This window comes from Trichomonas vaginalis, chromosome VI (assembly GCF_026262505.1).
Source record: "Trichomonas vaginalis G3 chromosome VI, whole genome shotgun sequence".
NCBI lineage: Eukaryota > Parabasalia > Trichomonadida > Trichomonadidae > Trichomonas > Trichomonas vaginalis.
This window is the reverse complement of record NC_067208.1, coordinates 18,611,850-18,627,012: the sequence shown is the minus strand read 5'-3', so window position 1 is coordinate 18,627,012 and position 15,163 is coordinate 18,611,850. Positions and strand designations below refer to the sequence as shown.

General features: G+C 30.6%; 4 protein-coding genes across 4 annotated transcripts, besides 1 other annotated feature; 2 read left to right on the top strand and 2 right to left on the bottom strand.

The window, feature by feature from the left end:
* Positions 1-318: 318 nt before the first annotated feature.
* TVAGG3_0888920 (intracellular auxin transport) lies at positions 319-1,397 on the top strand (the record flags this gene model as incomplete). Its single annotated transcript, XM_001310898.1, has 1 exon — positions 339-1,337. The coding sequence occupies one exon, from the start codon at positions 339-341 to the stop codon at positions 1,335-1,337; it is 999 nt and encodes a 332-aa protein (XP_001310899.1).
* A 2,048-nt stretch (positions 1,398-3,445) lies between these two features.
* Positions 3,446-3,751, bottom strand: TVAGG3_0888910 (Ankyrin repeat family; the record flags this gene model as incomplete). The annotated part of the gene is made up of 1 exon (XM_001310899.1): positions 3,446-3,751. One exon carries the CDS (start codon positions 3,749-3,751, stop codon positions 3,446-3,448), a length of 306 nt encoding a protein of 101 aa, XP_001310900.1.
* A 91-nt stretch (positions 3,752-3,842) lies between these two features.
* TVAGG3_0888900 (ankyrin repeat family protein family) lies at positions 3,843-4,556 on the bottom strand (the record flags this gene model as incomplete). The annotated part of the gene is made up of 1 exon (XM_001310900.1): positions 3,843-4,556. The coding sequence occupies one exon, from the start codon at positions 4,554-4,556 to the stop codon at positions 3,843-3,845; it is 714 nt and encodes a 237-aa protein (XP_001310901.1).
* A 2,829-nt stretch (positions 4,557-7,385) lies between these two features.
* Positions 7,386-8,078: a mobile genetic element.
* A 4,693-nt stretch (positions 8,079-12,771) lies between these two features.
* On the top strand, positions 12,772-14,534 carry TVAGG3_0888880 (spectrin binding; the record flags this gene model as incomplete). Its single annotated transcript, XM_001310901.1, has 1 exon — positions 12,772-14,481. The coding sequence occupies one exon, from the start codon at positions 12,772-12,774 to the stop codon at positions 14,479-14,481; it is 1,710 nt and encodes a 569-aa protein (XP_001310902.1).
* Positions 14,535-15,163: the final 629 nt, after the last annotated feature.

The following is a 15,163-nucleotide window of genomic DNA, read 5'->3' as shown; positions in this document are numbered from 1 at the left end:
AATTAACTGGACAAACATGAAGTTTTTTAATTATCCCTCCTGCTAATAGTATATGATTTAAATATATCTGCAATTTGGCTGTTCTCATTGGTTCCAAATTTATCGTAGATGCAAATTAGGAATTTCGTATTAATTTTAACATATAAATCGAGAATATTAAATAAGAAACAACAATATTAGAGATTTAGTAAATTTTAATCCTTTGAATAGTTGAATGGTGCGATCAGACAATCAAAAATAAAGCATTTGAATGCGTAACAGGTTGTATATATTCAATTTTTCAGAGACTATTGAATTTTTGTCGTTACGGAAAAACCATAGGAGTTCATTTTAGAACAATGACAGATTACCTCCCCGTCATCCAAGTAGGTGTTGCAATGCTTCTCATCATTGCTGTTGGATTTATTTTAGCAAAGCTAAAGATAGTTACCCTCAAAGATTCAGGTCCATTAAATAGCGTTGTGTTTTTTATTGGTTTTATGCCACTTATTATCAGAGGTATAGCTCCCAAGAAACTTGCAGAGCTTGATTTCAAGCCATTCGGTATTGCAGCTTTGATGAGTATCTCAACTTATTGTGCGGTCGCTTTTATGATGATTTATCCATTCGAAGATAGAATGAAAATGTACTTGTCAACTGTTTTCCCGACAGCTTATATCAACTACATCATTTCTGGTATCCCAGTTTTCAATGCTCTTTGGCCAGCTAAAGAGAATGTCATGGTTTCTATGATGATGATTTCTAACGATCTTATTTCATCACCAATCTTCTTGATTATGGTCGGTATTTACAACGTTATCGCTGGAAACAGAAAAAGAGTCGAAAATGGCTTACCACCCGAGAAATTCTCACTTAAGATCATCGGAAAGGTTCTCTTGAACGTAGTTAAGAGCCCAATTCTCATTGGTAACGTTATCGGTATTTGTTATTCCGCATGCAATATTGAATACCCAATTTTCTTAGACAGATTGTTCCAATACGCCGGTGATATGGTCTTTGCACTTGCTCTTATTTGCGTTGGTGTCTTCCTTGCTCAGCATTCTTTAATTTCATGCGGTTGGATTCAATTTATCTTCTGTTTGATCGTAAGAATGTTCATTGGTTCAATCTTCGCTGGTTTATGGTGCAAGGCACTTGGAATGAGCAACAGACTTTCAAGACAGTGCATGATTATTGGTGCACAGCCAACAGCTGTTGCTTCTTACGCTTTAACATCAGGTGCTCACATGGGCGAAGGTGTTGCCTCAACAATGATTTTCTGGACAACAGTTCTTTGTGTTCCAGCAATTATAGTATGGTTCAGTGTATTGAATGGTCTTCATATATATGAAGATTGAAACTAATTCCGAACCATAATACCTTATAATACTATTTGTAATGTATTAATTAAATGTTTTTTTCTATCCTTTATGAATTTCCTTCTTTTTAAATGATTACAAGATCTAAAATAAAAATAATTTCATCACAGCCATTATATTCTTTGTGTTTCATCTGATTTTCGTATGTTGGAAAAGATAAAAGTAAAAGATTTGTCCAAAAATGCAAAGTAAAATACAAAATTTTGATTCAATGAATTAATACAATAAATTACTAAATTCATTTTCGGAAAACGCGCCATTTTTTGATTGAAAATCGATTTTTATTCAAAAAAAGTTCACCTTTTCTTGTGGTGCTGATTTTACTAAAAAGCGACACATTTGAATTGAATTCAATTCTGTCACTTTTTAGTAAAATCCCAAATTTTTGTTGGTAAATTCATTTTTTTTGTCTTGAATACATACGTCTGATCAATACACTCTTCCAAAGCAATATAGTGATTTGATAAGATCTTACAAATACAATATCGATTCATATGTATCGTTGTATCAGTTAAAAACCCAAAATGAAGAAGAAACACACTTAATTTACAATATGATCAAAACGGGATTGATTGATTCAAAGGAATATCTCCCACACATGGTTGTAAAATACATTTTAAACATCATCCAATTTAATAATCGATATGTGAAATCATACATGGCCATAGCTAAATTTATTCAACATTATATATGATATTCCATCACTTTGCAAATATTATTTCTTTCACTTGGTGCAAATATCAATTCATTTGATAAATACGGAAGAACAGCTTTTTACATAGCAGCATTTTATAACTGTAAAGAAATTGTCGAACTTCTTCTCTCGCATAACATAAATATCAAAGAAGAATATATTATTTTTAATACAGCAGTAATTAATAATAGTAGAGAGGTTGCTGAATTACTTCTAACACATGGAGTAGATATCAATGGAAAAGATAAACATGATAATACAGTACTTCATAATGCAGCATTTTCAAATAATAAAGAAGCAGGGCTTATTCTTCTTTCACATGGTGCAAATGTTCATGAAAAAAATTTCAGCGATTCAACTGCCCTTCATATTGCAACATCAATGAAAAAGACGGAGGTGGAAAAACTGCGCTTACTATCGCAGCATATTAGAAAAGTACAGAACTAATTGCGTTTCTTCTTTCGCATGGAGCAACTATCAGTGAAAGAGATAGATACTACATGTATAGTAATGGAAAATAATAATAAAAAAATCTTCGTCATCCTACATTTCCAAATTTTGAGAGTTTTATATTTTCTTCATCACGAATGATTTATTGTATAATAAAGAGAGCTCCAAAATATCCTTTATTATTTACTTATGACCATTTAATAAAAAATATCATGTCACCTTTAGAACAGTAAGTTAGAAATATATAATTTTTTTATGATTCATTAAATCAATATGAGGCTTTGAAGCATCTTCAAATTGAAGTCTGGTTCATATAATATCATAACGGAAATTCTCATCAGTCTTATTAATCTCCAAACAATATGAAAGTATGTGCATCTTAGAATAAACTCTATCGTAGTTAAATGACTCAGATTTTTTACAGCTATTTTTTATTTTTAATGAAATAAATATAAGAAAATATTATAAGAACAAAGAAAAGAATCTTTTGAATGAAGATGGAACATTATAATATTTTTGCACCATGTGAAAGAAGAATATTGGCTGTTTCTTCACTATCATGCTCTATTGCATAGTGAAGAGGCGTTTTCCCAACTATATCTTTTATGCTGAAATCCGCACCATATGAAATAAGAAGTTCGGCTGCATTTTCTACATTATTTACTGCGGCATAATGGAGAGCGGTTTTCCCATCTCTATCTTTTTCATTGACATCCACACCATATGAAATAAGAATTTTGATTACACTTCTTCTATCATTTTCTGCGGCATAATGAAGAACGGTTTTTCCATCATTATCTTTTGCATAAATAGTTGCTCCATGTGAAAGAAGAAAATCAGCTGTTTCCTTTCTATGAAAAAGTATTGCTGAAATAAGAGCTGTTTCTTCATATTTATTTCTTTCATTGATATTTGCACCATGTGAAAGAAGAAATTCAGCTATTTATTTGTTACCGCTTTCTGCTGCATAATGAAGAACTGTGTCTCCGTATTTATCTTTTTCATTGATGTTTGCACCAAGTAAAATAAGAATTTCGGCTGTTTCTTTGTTATCGTGACGCATTGCAATATGAAGAGCAGTGTTTCCATCTTTACCTTTTTCATTAATATTTGCACCATGTGAAATAAGAAGTTTAACTGTTTCTATATCATTTCTTTTTGCTGCAATATGAAGAGCAGTGTTTCCATCTTTACCTTTTTCATTGATTTTTGCACCATGCAAAATAAAAAGTTCTACTATGTCTTTCATATAAACTATTGCAAGGTAAAAAGCTGTCTCCCCATTTTTATCTTTTTCATTGACATTTGCACCATGTGAAATAAGAACTTCGGCTATTTCTTTACATTTTTTGATTGACTGCATAATGAAGTGCAGTTTTCATATCTTCATCTTTTTCATTGATATTTGCACCATGTGAAATTAGAAGTTCGGCTGTTTCTTTACTATTATAATATGCCGCTAAATGAAGAGCGTTTTGTCCATAATTATATTTATCATTGATATTTGCACCATGTGAAATAAGAAGTTCGGCGGTTTCTTTACTATTATACCATGCTGCAAAATGAAGAGTCGTTCGCATATATGAATCTTTTTCATTGATATTTGCACCATGTGAAATAAGAAATTCGGCCATTTCTTTTCTATTAAAACGCGCTGCATAATGAAGAGCGGTTTGTCCATCATTATCTTTTTTATTGATATTTGCACCATGTGAAATAAGAAATTCGGCCATTTCTTTTCTATTAAAACGCGCTGCATAATGAAGAGCGGTTTGTCCATCATTATCTTTTTTATTGATATTTGCACCACGTGAAATAAGAAGTTCGACTATTTCTTTATTGTTATTTTTTGCTGCAATACTAAGAGGAGTTGGCTGATATTTAGCTGTTGCATTGGCATTTGCACCAAGCGAAAGGAAATATTCGCAAAGGGATGGAATATCAAAAAATGCTGAGTAACTAAAGCATTTGTCAATTTTATTAGTTTGATCGAAATAAACTAAAAATAATTCAAGATTATTTAATTTTGTGCAACATTTTAAATTGATCTTCATGTTGTATTCATCAAGAATGTGACGAAATCAATGCTGTGTAAAATAATTGCATATTTCATGCAATCTTCATTTGGTTTCTGATATTTCAAACATTCACTCATGATCTCTGGATTTCCTCCTATAAATGAAAATTCTAGACATTGTTCAGTTATTTTTGAGTTAAATTTTGTTCTTATGAACTTGAAACAATCAACTGCTCCGTGGTAACAACATAATTCAAGTAATCCGCATCCAAGGCCAGGTTTTGGATATAAACTGCTATAATATTTTTGATCTTTATCAAATCCTTTTTTTCTGTGAATGAGATGAATAGTTTTTTGTCATTACACATAATTGCTCTGACAATTGCATTTTCTGAATTAATTTCTAGATCTTTGAATATCATATTTTTGAATTTACAAGATTTGTCTAAATGAATTCCATATTCTTTATAAAACAGGTAGTTAGGAGTATCTTCCAATCCATGGACCTCTTTGACATGATAATCATCAGATATGAGTTTGGCAAGAGTTAAATATGACTTTGTATAGGGATTTCTATACATAATAAGATTTAATATATCTCTTATAATAATTGTGGGGCTGTATTTCTGTGAATCAAGCAATTCTGCTTTGATCGTTTTGTAAATCTTGTTAAGTTCTTCTTCTTTTTCCGTTTTCAGCTGACACAAAGCAATATGTGAATCTATGTGGTATTTAAAGATACTTCATAATTCACAGTATTTGCTTGGATGAATGTCTTGATCAGACATTAAAAAATTTTTAAAACGACCCACTTTCATTTAACCATATAAAACATCTTTGTAATTCATTTTGAGGAAAAAGTACCATTATGTGCATGTGAAAAACCCTAAATTCATAAATTTCGGATTAGATTTATGAATTTTGATTAAGTTCAAAGATATTAAATGTCACAGCGACAAAAGCTAAGTCCAAAGCAATAAAATATTCATCAGAATTTTGATAATATTACCCTACTTTCCCAACATTTAGAATAAGGTTATTGCCCTAAAATTCAGTTATAGACACTTAGGAGAGCATTTAAGCCATGATATTTTGGCATATGATAGAGAAACATCTTATAAACATTTTCAGTATGTTTTCCTATAAAATAACGATCTCACATGAAATTACTAAAATATCAAATTTTGATTTTCACTTTAAAGTTGGGAGAATACTCTACAGTGACAGGGTATACAATTTTAACCTTTGTTTTGATTATAAATAAAGTATTGATAGAGATATGAGTTGTACAGAATTATACACGTGTGTTTAATCAAATGTAAGTTGTGCAACAATAATGATTAGCTAGATAGTATATTAAGGAACTGTGATTTATGATCTAATTCAATAAGATGTAAATGATATTCAAATATATTAAATAAATGCGAATGTTCAAGATGTGAAATCAGTTAGTTAATTGTTGTATATAGATATTTTACTGTGATTAATGAATTTTTTAACAATTTAAAATTATCAAATTTCAAAATATGCGCAATGAGATAATTTGAGAGTATTTTGAGAACTGAAGACTTATGATTTAGTGTTTTTGAATAAGCACATCAATATAAAGATAGAAAATAAATTGAGATATAATTTTTTTGAAGGTATTATAAGGGTGGAGGTAGTAGGATAAATTTTTAATGTTCTATACTTTCATGGCAAATAATTAAATAGAAGTAAAACTTTGTTTTAAGAATTGAAAATTTTAAATAAAAAAGGAATGTTAGTAATGCTAATTTATTTGATTCCGGGGGACACCCCGGTTATCAAATATATTTATTAAAATGGAAAATCTCTCACTTTTCGAAAAAATCGAAACTGCAAGGATCTCCGATTCTCGATATGATAATTTATTTGATTCCGGGGGACGCCCCGGTTATCAAATATATTTATTAGAACGGAAAATCTCTCACTTTTCGAAAAAATCGAAACTGCAAGGATCTCCGATTCTCGATATGATAATTTATTTGATTCCGGGGGACGCCCCGGTTATCAAATATATTTATTAGAACGGAAAATCTCTCACTTTTCGAAAAAATCGAAACTGCAAGGATCTCCGATTCTCGATATGATAATTTATTTGATTCCGGGGGACGCCCCGGTTATCAAATATATTTATTAGAACGGAAAATCTCTCACTTTTCGAAATTTTTTTTAACAAAAATATGGCATTCTTAAATTATAGTTACATGTTATTTCACAATCATTATCATTAAAAAATTCAATTATTCAAGTTGTTTTGTCCCGACGGTTTTTACGGTTATAAAAATGGTTGCGAACTCAATCCATCAGCAAAATGTCGGTTGGGGTGCCCTTCTTGGCCTCCTGAGTACTCACCAAGATACCCCCAGCTCCCGCAAAACACCTCCCTTAGGTGAGCATTAACTGATGACATGAGTTAACAATTCTACAAAATCATCAAGCATGAAGGTTTATGATTTATAAATCAAAATCTCAGAAACTGCTTGACTTTGCAAGTTGCTGTCTTTACCGGTTACTCTGCTGCAATCTCTTTTCTGATTGCAGGCAGAGTTCTGCATCCTGAGGACTTTGCCTTGCAGATATGCTTGTAATCACTACGTGAGCAACTTGGTGTTGCAAGTTGCTGTCTTTACCGGTTACTCTGCTGCAATCTCTTTTCTGATTGCAGGCAAAGTTCTGCATCCTGAGGACTTTGCCTTGCAGATATGCTTGTAATCACTACGTGAGCAACTTGGTGTTGCAAGTTGCTGTCTTTACCGGTTAGCTTTTTTTGAAGTTTCTTCGCATCTTATATAAGCTCTAGATCAATATTTATCATCAGAATTTGCATCTCATAAAGCACATATTAATCAAATAGGCAAATTTCATTCGGAGTCTCTCATTAAATGAGAAACTCCGAATGAGATTTGCTCTAAGGTAATGTACTTGTTATGCTTGGCCTAGAAGCAAGGAGGAAACATGTATATGGTTTGTTTATACTGAAGTTATCTGGAATTCTCTCAATTGAGGATTCAAATCCAGATAACAGCAGTATAAGTTAATATTGTTGTGCACCTCAGGTTGTTTATAGGCCCGAGAACGAGAAAAGAATTTATGGTGTGAATTGGCTCGATATATACCTACGCTCTGTAAAAAATACGTTATATTTTCTTTCATATGAGAAAAATGTTTTTCTTTTTTATAATACTATGTGCTTTGTTACTTCATAAATTGTCTATTTTTCTTATTAAAACCTATTTTTTCCGTGTGATTCGGAATCTACGCATTCAAAAAATGCGTTTTCCGCTCTCAGAACGCGAAAATATGAACTACATGACGAGATAAATCGATTTATTATGTTCCTAAATATTCTCATTTTTCAATCTTGCTCAATACTCAAAAATAAGCAGACTCTCAAATAGAGAACATAAAATAACTCATATTTATCATATTAAAATTTTGAAAAAGTCTCCCGAAAAAATCATATTTCGAAAATTTCAAAAAAATAAGTACATTTTTCGCCAAAGAAAAAAGAAAAATGTTTTTTTTTTGAATTTTTGATGATAATATGCACTCCTGACGGTCGCAGTGTCTCATTCCGGGAGACATTGCCTGTGCATGTCTCCCAGAATGGCATACTGTTCCGCATTCATAACTTGAATGCGGAACTTTGACCGACAAGAGTGCATTGTGCACTCTTGTTGGTCTGCATGTGTCATTCCGGGAGACATTGCCTGTGCATGTCTCCCAGAATGGCAATTTATTGCAATCAGAATACGATTGCAACTTTGACCGACAAGAGTGCATTGTGCACTCTTGTTGGTCTGCATGTGTCATTCCGGGAGACATTGCCTGTGCATGTCTCCCAGAATGGCATACTGTTCCGCATTCATAACTTGAATGCGGAACTTTGACCGACAAGAGTGCATTGTGCACTCTTGTTGGTCTGCATGTGTCATTCCGGGAGACATTGCCTGTGCATGTCTCCCAGAACGAGACAATTTATTGCAATCAGAATACGATTGCAAAACTTTGACCGACAAGAGTGCATTGTGCACTCTTGTTTGTCATCCACTATGATACTTAGAGAAAATACTTTACTTACATTATTTAAAATATTAATTTCCCTATTTAATATTTATTTATTATTTTTTGTGCTTTATATTCCCTATGGCATGTACTGAACTATTTTATAGACTCTACCGAGCTATCTCCACATATAAACATTTGACAATAACACATATATACTCTCTTCATATTCTAGTCTCATGACATATTATTGCAAAAGCTATATTTATACAGCATACCTCATAAAGTCTCATTATATCCCTATCTAAGCGTTCAAAACCTATTTTCCCCACGTAATCTGATTCTTCAGGCTCCGCTGATTCGATTTCTGCTGTCAGATCGTGAAAATATGAATCACATAACAAGATAAACACAAATCCAAAATAATAATGTTTTCTTCAAATTGACTCTTCCACGATATTCATATATTTGTTATTAATTCCGTTTTCCCTTACAAATGTATTTAATTTTCTGAATAATACGTATTATAAAATGAATATCTCAAAAACTAAATTAAAAAATTAATACTGGGTAATAACTAGATATATTGTGACTTTTTGAATTCACACACTTTTGGAAAAAATTGAATTTTTCTAAAATGATGTTGTTTGAACATGACTTAAAGAGTTTTTTTACGGAAAATATCAAGTTGGGTAACTTGTGTTTATCTTGTTATGTGATTCATATTTTCACGATCTGACAGCAGAAATCGAATCAGCGGAGCCTGAAGAATCAGATTACGTGGGGAAAATAGGTTTTGAACGCTTAGATAGGGATATAATGAGACTTTATGAGGTATGCTGTATAAATATAGCTTTTGCAATAATATGTCATGAGACTAGAATATGAAGAGAGTATATATGTGTTATTGTCAAATGTTTATATGTGGAGATAGCTCGGTAGAGTCTATAAAATAGTTCAGTACATGCCATAGGGAATATAAAGCACAAAAAATAATAAATAAATATTAAATAGGGAAATTAATATTTTAAATAATGTAAGTAAAGTATTTTCTCTAAGTATCATAGTGGATGACAAACAAGAGTGCACAATGCACTCTTGTCGGTCAAAGTTTTGCAATCGTATTCTGATTGCAATAAATTGTCTCGTTCTGGGAGACATGCACAGGCAATGTCTCCCGGAATGACACATGCAGACCAACAAGAGTGCACAATGCACTCTTGTCGGTCAAAGTTCCGCATTCAAGTTATGAATGCGGAACAGTATGCCATTCTGGGAGACATGCACAGGCAATGTCTCCCGGAATGACACATGCAGACCAACAAGAGTGAACAATCCGCTTTCTCCTTTGAAATCCAACATTCTAATCACATCTACATTAATAAATTGTTATAAAATACTAATCAAAGATCCAATACAATTCTACTATCTTATTCACACATTACCAATGTTAACACCTCTTATAACTTAAATTATTTCATAAAATTTGTTTTTATATCTTATTATTTTCTCATAATGCTTCTAATACATCTCTAATTTCTTACATTCAAACACCAATATCGTCATACTATCATAAGCACTTAATTTTTTCAAAATTTTAGACTTAAATTTGAGCTACATTTTCATCATCATTTTTAGCCTTAAGCTTCTATAAGGTTATAATACATTATCGTAATATTCTAATATTTATGATTCTTACTACTCAATTCAATATAATCATATAAGTCACTCATAATCAGGAGCATAATTTAAAAATCTATAGCTCATATTTTGACAATTATATATATAGATGATGCATATTGCAATTCCGGTTTCAACACGATCAAATGTCAAACCATGATAAAATATATATCAATTTACAAAATATCGATTAACATTAGAATCCATATCTAATTCCATCAATGCACAAGTTGTAAATGCTTAATTCATCTTTGAGAAACGTGAATAGCACAATTTTATAAGATTATTTGTTGAATATTTAAAATATAAGCCAAATCGAATCTGCTGTATATTACTTTAGTTTATCATTGAATGTTAAATGTGTTCATATAAATATTTGAGTCAGATATCGCATTTTCTAATTTCAAAATTTATCTCATGAAGTTAGAATTTATTTGATCATACAACATCATATTAGTCAAACTAGAGTTCAATCGCGATTCCAAAATGGAACAATTGCTTGTTTTATCAAAATGTTAAAATATTAATCTAAAAAACTTAATATCTAACCAAAACATTCTAGAAATATCATATACAGGTATATGCAATCTAAATGCACACGAAATACTGAAAATTAAAAAGAATATTTATGAGATTATTAAATCTTATGCATTTCAATGAAGAGTCGATAATTATCATCTCTATAGGTTATATATCAACATATGAGTTTTTGGATTGACCACTACTATACTAATGTGATCAAATTAATCTGATTTCTTGAATTTTCATTTGAAGCATTCGCAGTAGTAGGAGTACCTTCATATATTAACATATTAAAAAATTGCGCCCAGATTCGCAGTTTAATCATGATTTTAAGATTGCATTAGATTTCGAAATGCAGAAAAAAATCACTTTAGATTTCCTTCAAACTCTAAGCATAAGCATGTCTCTATATGAGGAAACTATTTGAGCTATTCATTTGGCGGCCCAAAAACTCATGTTGCCTGAGCGCAGAAAATACCAATTTTTGGACCCTGGGTAGGGGGTCATGCATGTTTTCTAAATGTTGGAAAAGTAGGGTATATTTTCAGATTAATTCGATAAAATTTTTATATTTATGGCCCAAAGTACATGAATTTTGTACTAATAGATAATATCCCAACACTTGATATTGATTTTTATTATATCTGCTTTAAAATGCTAATTATCTATGAACAAACAGTCAATTAATTGAGTCTATCCTTGTGACATATTAACTAATTCAATATGATCTTTTTAGAAAATCAAAATTCATCAATAGGAGCTTAAAATATGTCATATTGAATCAGATGGGGAAGCATATCACGCACATTATTAATCCCAGTTCAAATTGAATTGAAAATGCTAATCAGGTCAGATTGAATGATAACAAAAAAAAATTTTTTTCAAGAAATAATATGAGTGATGAAAACAGTAACAATTTGCAAAATGAAGATCTCAGTAGCGATATCATGGCTTTGTTTAATATATTGAGTCGAATCGGAAATAGATTTCAGCAATATTTTTCACCAATTCTTCAAAATGAAAATATCAAAGCGCTTAGTGTAATTCTTAAAACGATGTATATGACAGATTGGCTTAAATATTTGTTACAGAACAGTATTTACAGAAAATGTATATATTATGGTGTAATTGCGTGGATTATTTTTGCAGATATAGCATTTACAAGAAGATTTTCAATACCATATTTAATATTAAATATTCCTCGAGCTATTATATCAGTATTATTTATTCCTTTCCATGTAAGTGTCTTGATATTAATCCTATTAATAAATTTAGATAGAAAAATTAATCATGTATTAACTAAGCCTTTTGTATATTTATGCTTTAGCGCTGGTTCCATTTCCTTTGAAATTTATCAAATAATTCTCAAAAATTTCAAGCATTGGAATAAACCTCTTCATGCTCCATTCAGCAGCGAATATATTCGAATACTTTGGATTAAATGGGGTCATCCATTTTGCAATACATGTTATAATATAAGTTGCAAAGTTTGGAAAGCCATCAGACCATCAGTCATCGTTTTGATTAAGTATTTAGTTTATATTTTATATGATATTTACTTGATTACTCTTCCACTTTTCAGAATCTGTTTTACAATTTGGTATTTTATTACAAGAGTAGCTTTAGCTATATTGTCATTAATTTTCACTATAGTCCATTCAATTATGTATACTTTTAGACTCTTATTTTCGGCAATATTTTAATATGAGGCTTTAAATACGGCTTCATAACTTTTATATGAAATATACTTTGTTTGTTATTTTGTTTTGTTATATTAAATCAATTGTTTATTAATGAAAATTAGATCTCCAAAAGTATCCAGCCTATTTCTATGATAATGTAGGTAACAATCTACAAAATCATATGGAATCACCATATGTTCTTGATTGTTTGTGTTTGTCTCCTAAGCTTGAAGATATTAGTAATTATTTTCAAAACATTTCCTTATTACGTAAATAAAGATGCTTATTTATTTGCTCTTTTAATTTGATGGACGATTTACAATTTTATTTATTTTATAAATGGGAGAGAATTCTCAAGTCCTTTTCATTGCTTTATATGAGAAATGCCAAACACACATCGAAGCATATGACAGTCTTCACAGGCTCGCAACAACAGATGAAAATGAGATCAGCCAAATTTATGAAAAGATTAAATCGATTTTGATAGAAAAGAACAAAATTGATCCATCAGTTATATTGTCAAATATCAGTTATCTATGTTATTATCGAAATTGCTATTTGAGGTCTTATTGGACAATATTTCAAAAGATTTATGAAGAATTTCAACCAAAATCTTTAAACAACATTGCAACCATATGTCAATATTTCCTTTTTAAAGAATATGGAGTAATTGTTGATAGAAATAAAGAAGATTATATCAAACAATTGATATTAGATAAAAATTATGAGCTTGACTTGCATGAAAATGGCTCGATTTTCAATATAATCATGCATGATGATAAAGAAAAATTTATATATGTTATAAATGGCGAAAGATTCAATGCTCACCAAGTTTTAGTGAATGATTTTTATCCAAAAGAAAAAATTGATTTGTTAGAACTCTGTTCTTATCACGGGGCTGTTGATTGCTTCAAGATATTGAGAACAAAGTTTAAATTACCAATAACACAGAATTGCTTGAGATTCTCTTTTCTCAGCGGAGTTCTTGATATAGTTAGTGAATGCTTGAAGTTCCAAAAAGTAGATAAAGAATGCATGAAATACGCCATTATTTCCCACAACATCGATTTCGTTGGATATTTGATGGATCAAGCCAACTATTTTATTAACTTAGACTTGTGCTTTGACTTCAATAATTTGTCAGCATTCTTCGTTTATCTTGATAAGACTAATGATGTTAATATTGGATTGATTTATGCGGTGAATTTCAATTTGTATTCGATTATTGATGTTTTAGTCTCGCATGGAGCTTCTTTGGATACTAAAGATGATGACGATGTAACTTTGTTGCATAGAGCTGCAACATGGAATTCAAAAGAAACAGCTCAGTTACTAATCTCTCATGGTGCTGATGTCAATGCTAAAATGAAAAATGGTGAAACTCCTCTTCATTTCGCTGCAAAGAAAAATAGCATAGAAACACTAAAACTGCTTATTGAAAACGGTGCTAATGTGAATATGAAATGCGAAAATGGAAGAACTGCTCTTCATTCAGCTGCTTTTTATAATAAGAAAGAATCTGCCGAGATTCTTATTGATAGTGGCTCTGATGTTAATTTCAAAGATCTTCGTGGGAAAACGCCACTGCATCTTGCTGCAATTAAAAATAGCCATGAAACTGCAAATCTTCTGATATCAAGAGGGTCAGAAGTAAACATTAAATGTGATGATGGCAAAACGCCACTTCATTACGCTGCAGAAATGAATAGCCAAGAGACTGTTCAAATTCTTATTTCAAATGGTGCAAAAGTTACAATTAAGGATAAAAATCTGAAAATTCCACTTCATTTTGCTGCATTTTGGGATAATACGAATACTGTGGATTTGTTAATTGATCATGGATCTGATTTTAACGATGTAGATCAAAATGGAAAGACTCCACTTCATTATGCAGCGTTTTGGAACTGTGCTGAAACAGCAAAGATATTAATTCTTTATGGAGCAGATATCGATTATGTAGATAATGATGGTGAAACTCCGATTGATATTGCTCTTAAAACAAATAGTTATAGTGCAGCACAAGTTCTTGTTTATTATGCAAATGAGTAAAATAATTGAAATTTATTCATTAAATATATATATATGCATCTATGAAATTGGACAAATCAATTATAATGTTAAACTTTAATTAATATTGACAATAATATAACATGAAAAGTTCACATAACTTCATAACTTTTATATTCCATTATGTAATGCTTGATTTAGGACATTAAGATCAAACAACTGAAATATGGACATGCATTAAAGATATTGATGTAACTCTATTGTATTTTAAGGATCAATCTTGGATTCATACATATTCTCAGCTAAAGAAATATATTAAATGAGTTTACTATTAGTAAATCACTAATTAAGAAAATTATGAACAAAAATTATATTTTTCATACGAACAGTATAATATTATAATGTAATTTAGGATAGATTATCGATTTCCAATTATATAATTTTATTATCCTTTGAACAACGATGAGATCAATAAGGAGAACTTTTTTGAGAAACATTCAAAAGTGTCATTATCCGAATTTAATGCAAGATATCTAATGTATAATATTTAAACAAAAAAGACTGCGATATAAAAAATACGTTAAATTTTTGCTTTGAAAAAATCGCGATAATTCAAACTTTGTTAGACACTAAGTCCGTGAAGCCTTCTCCTTCATTCAGATTAACTGGGAGTGTTGCTTTATTACCCAAATTTGAATTGAAGGATAAGCATAGCGAAGAATTT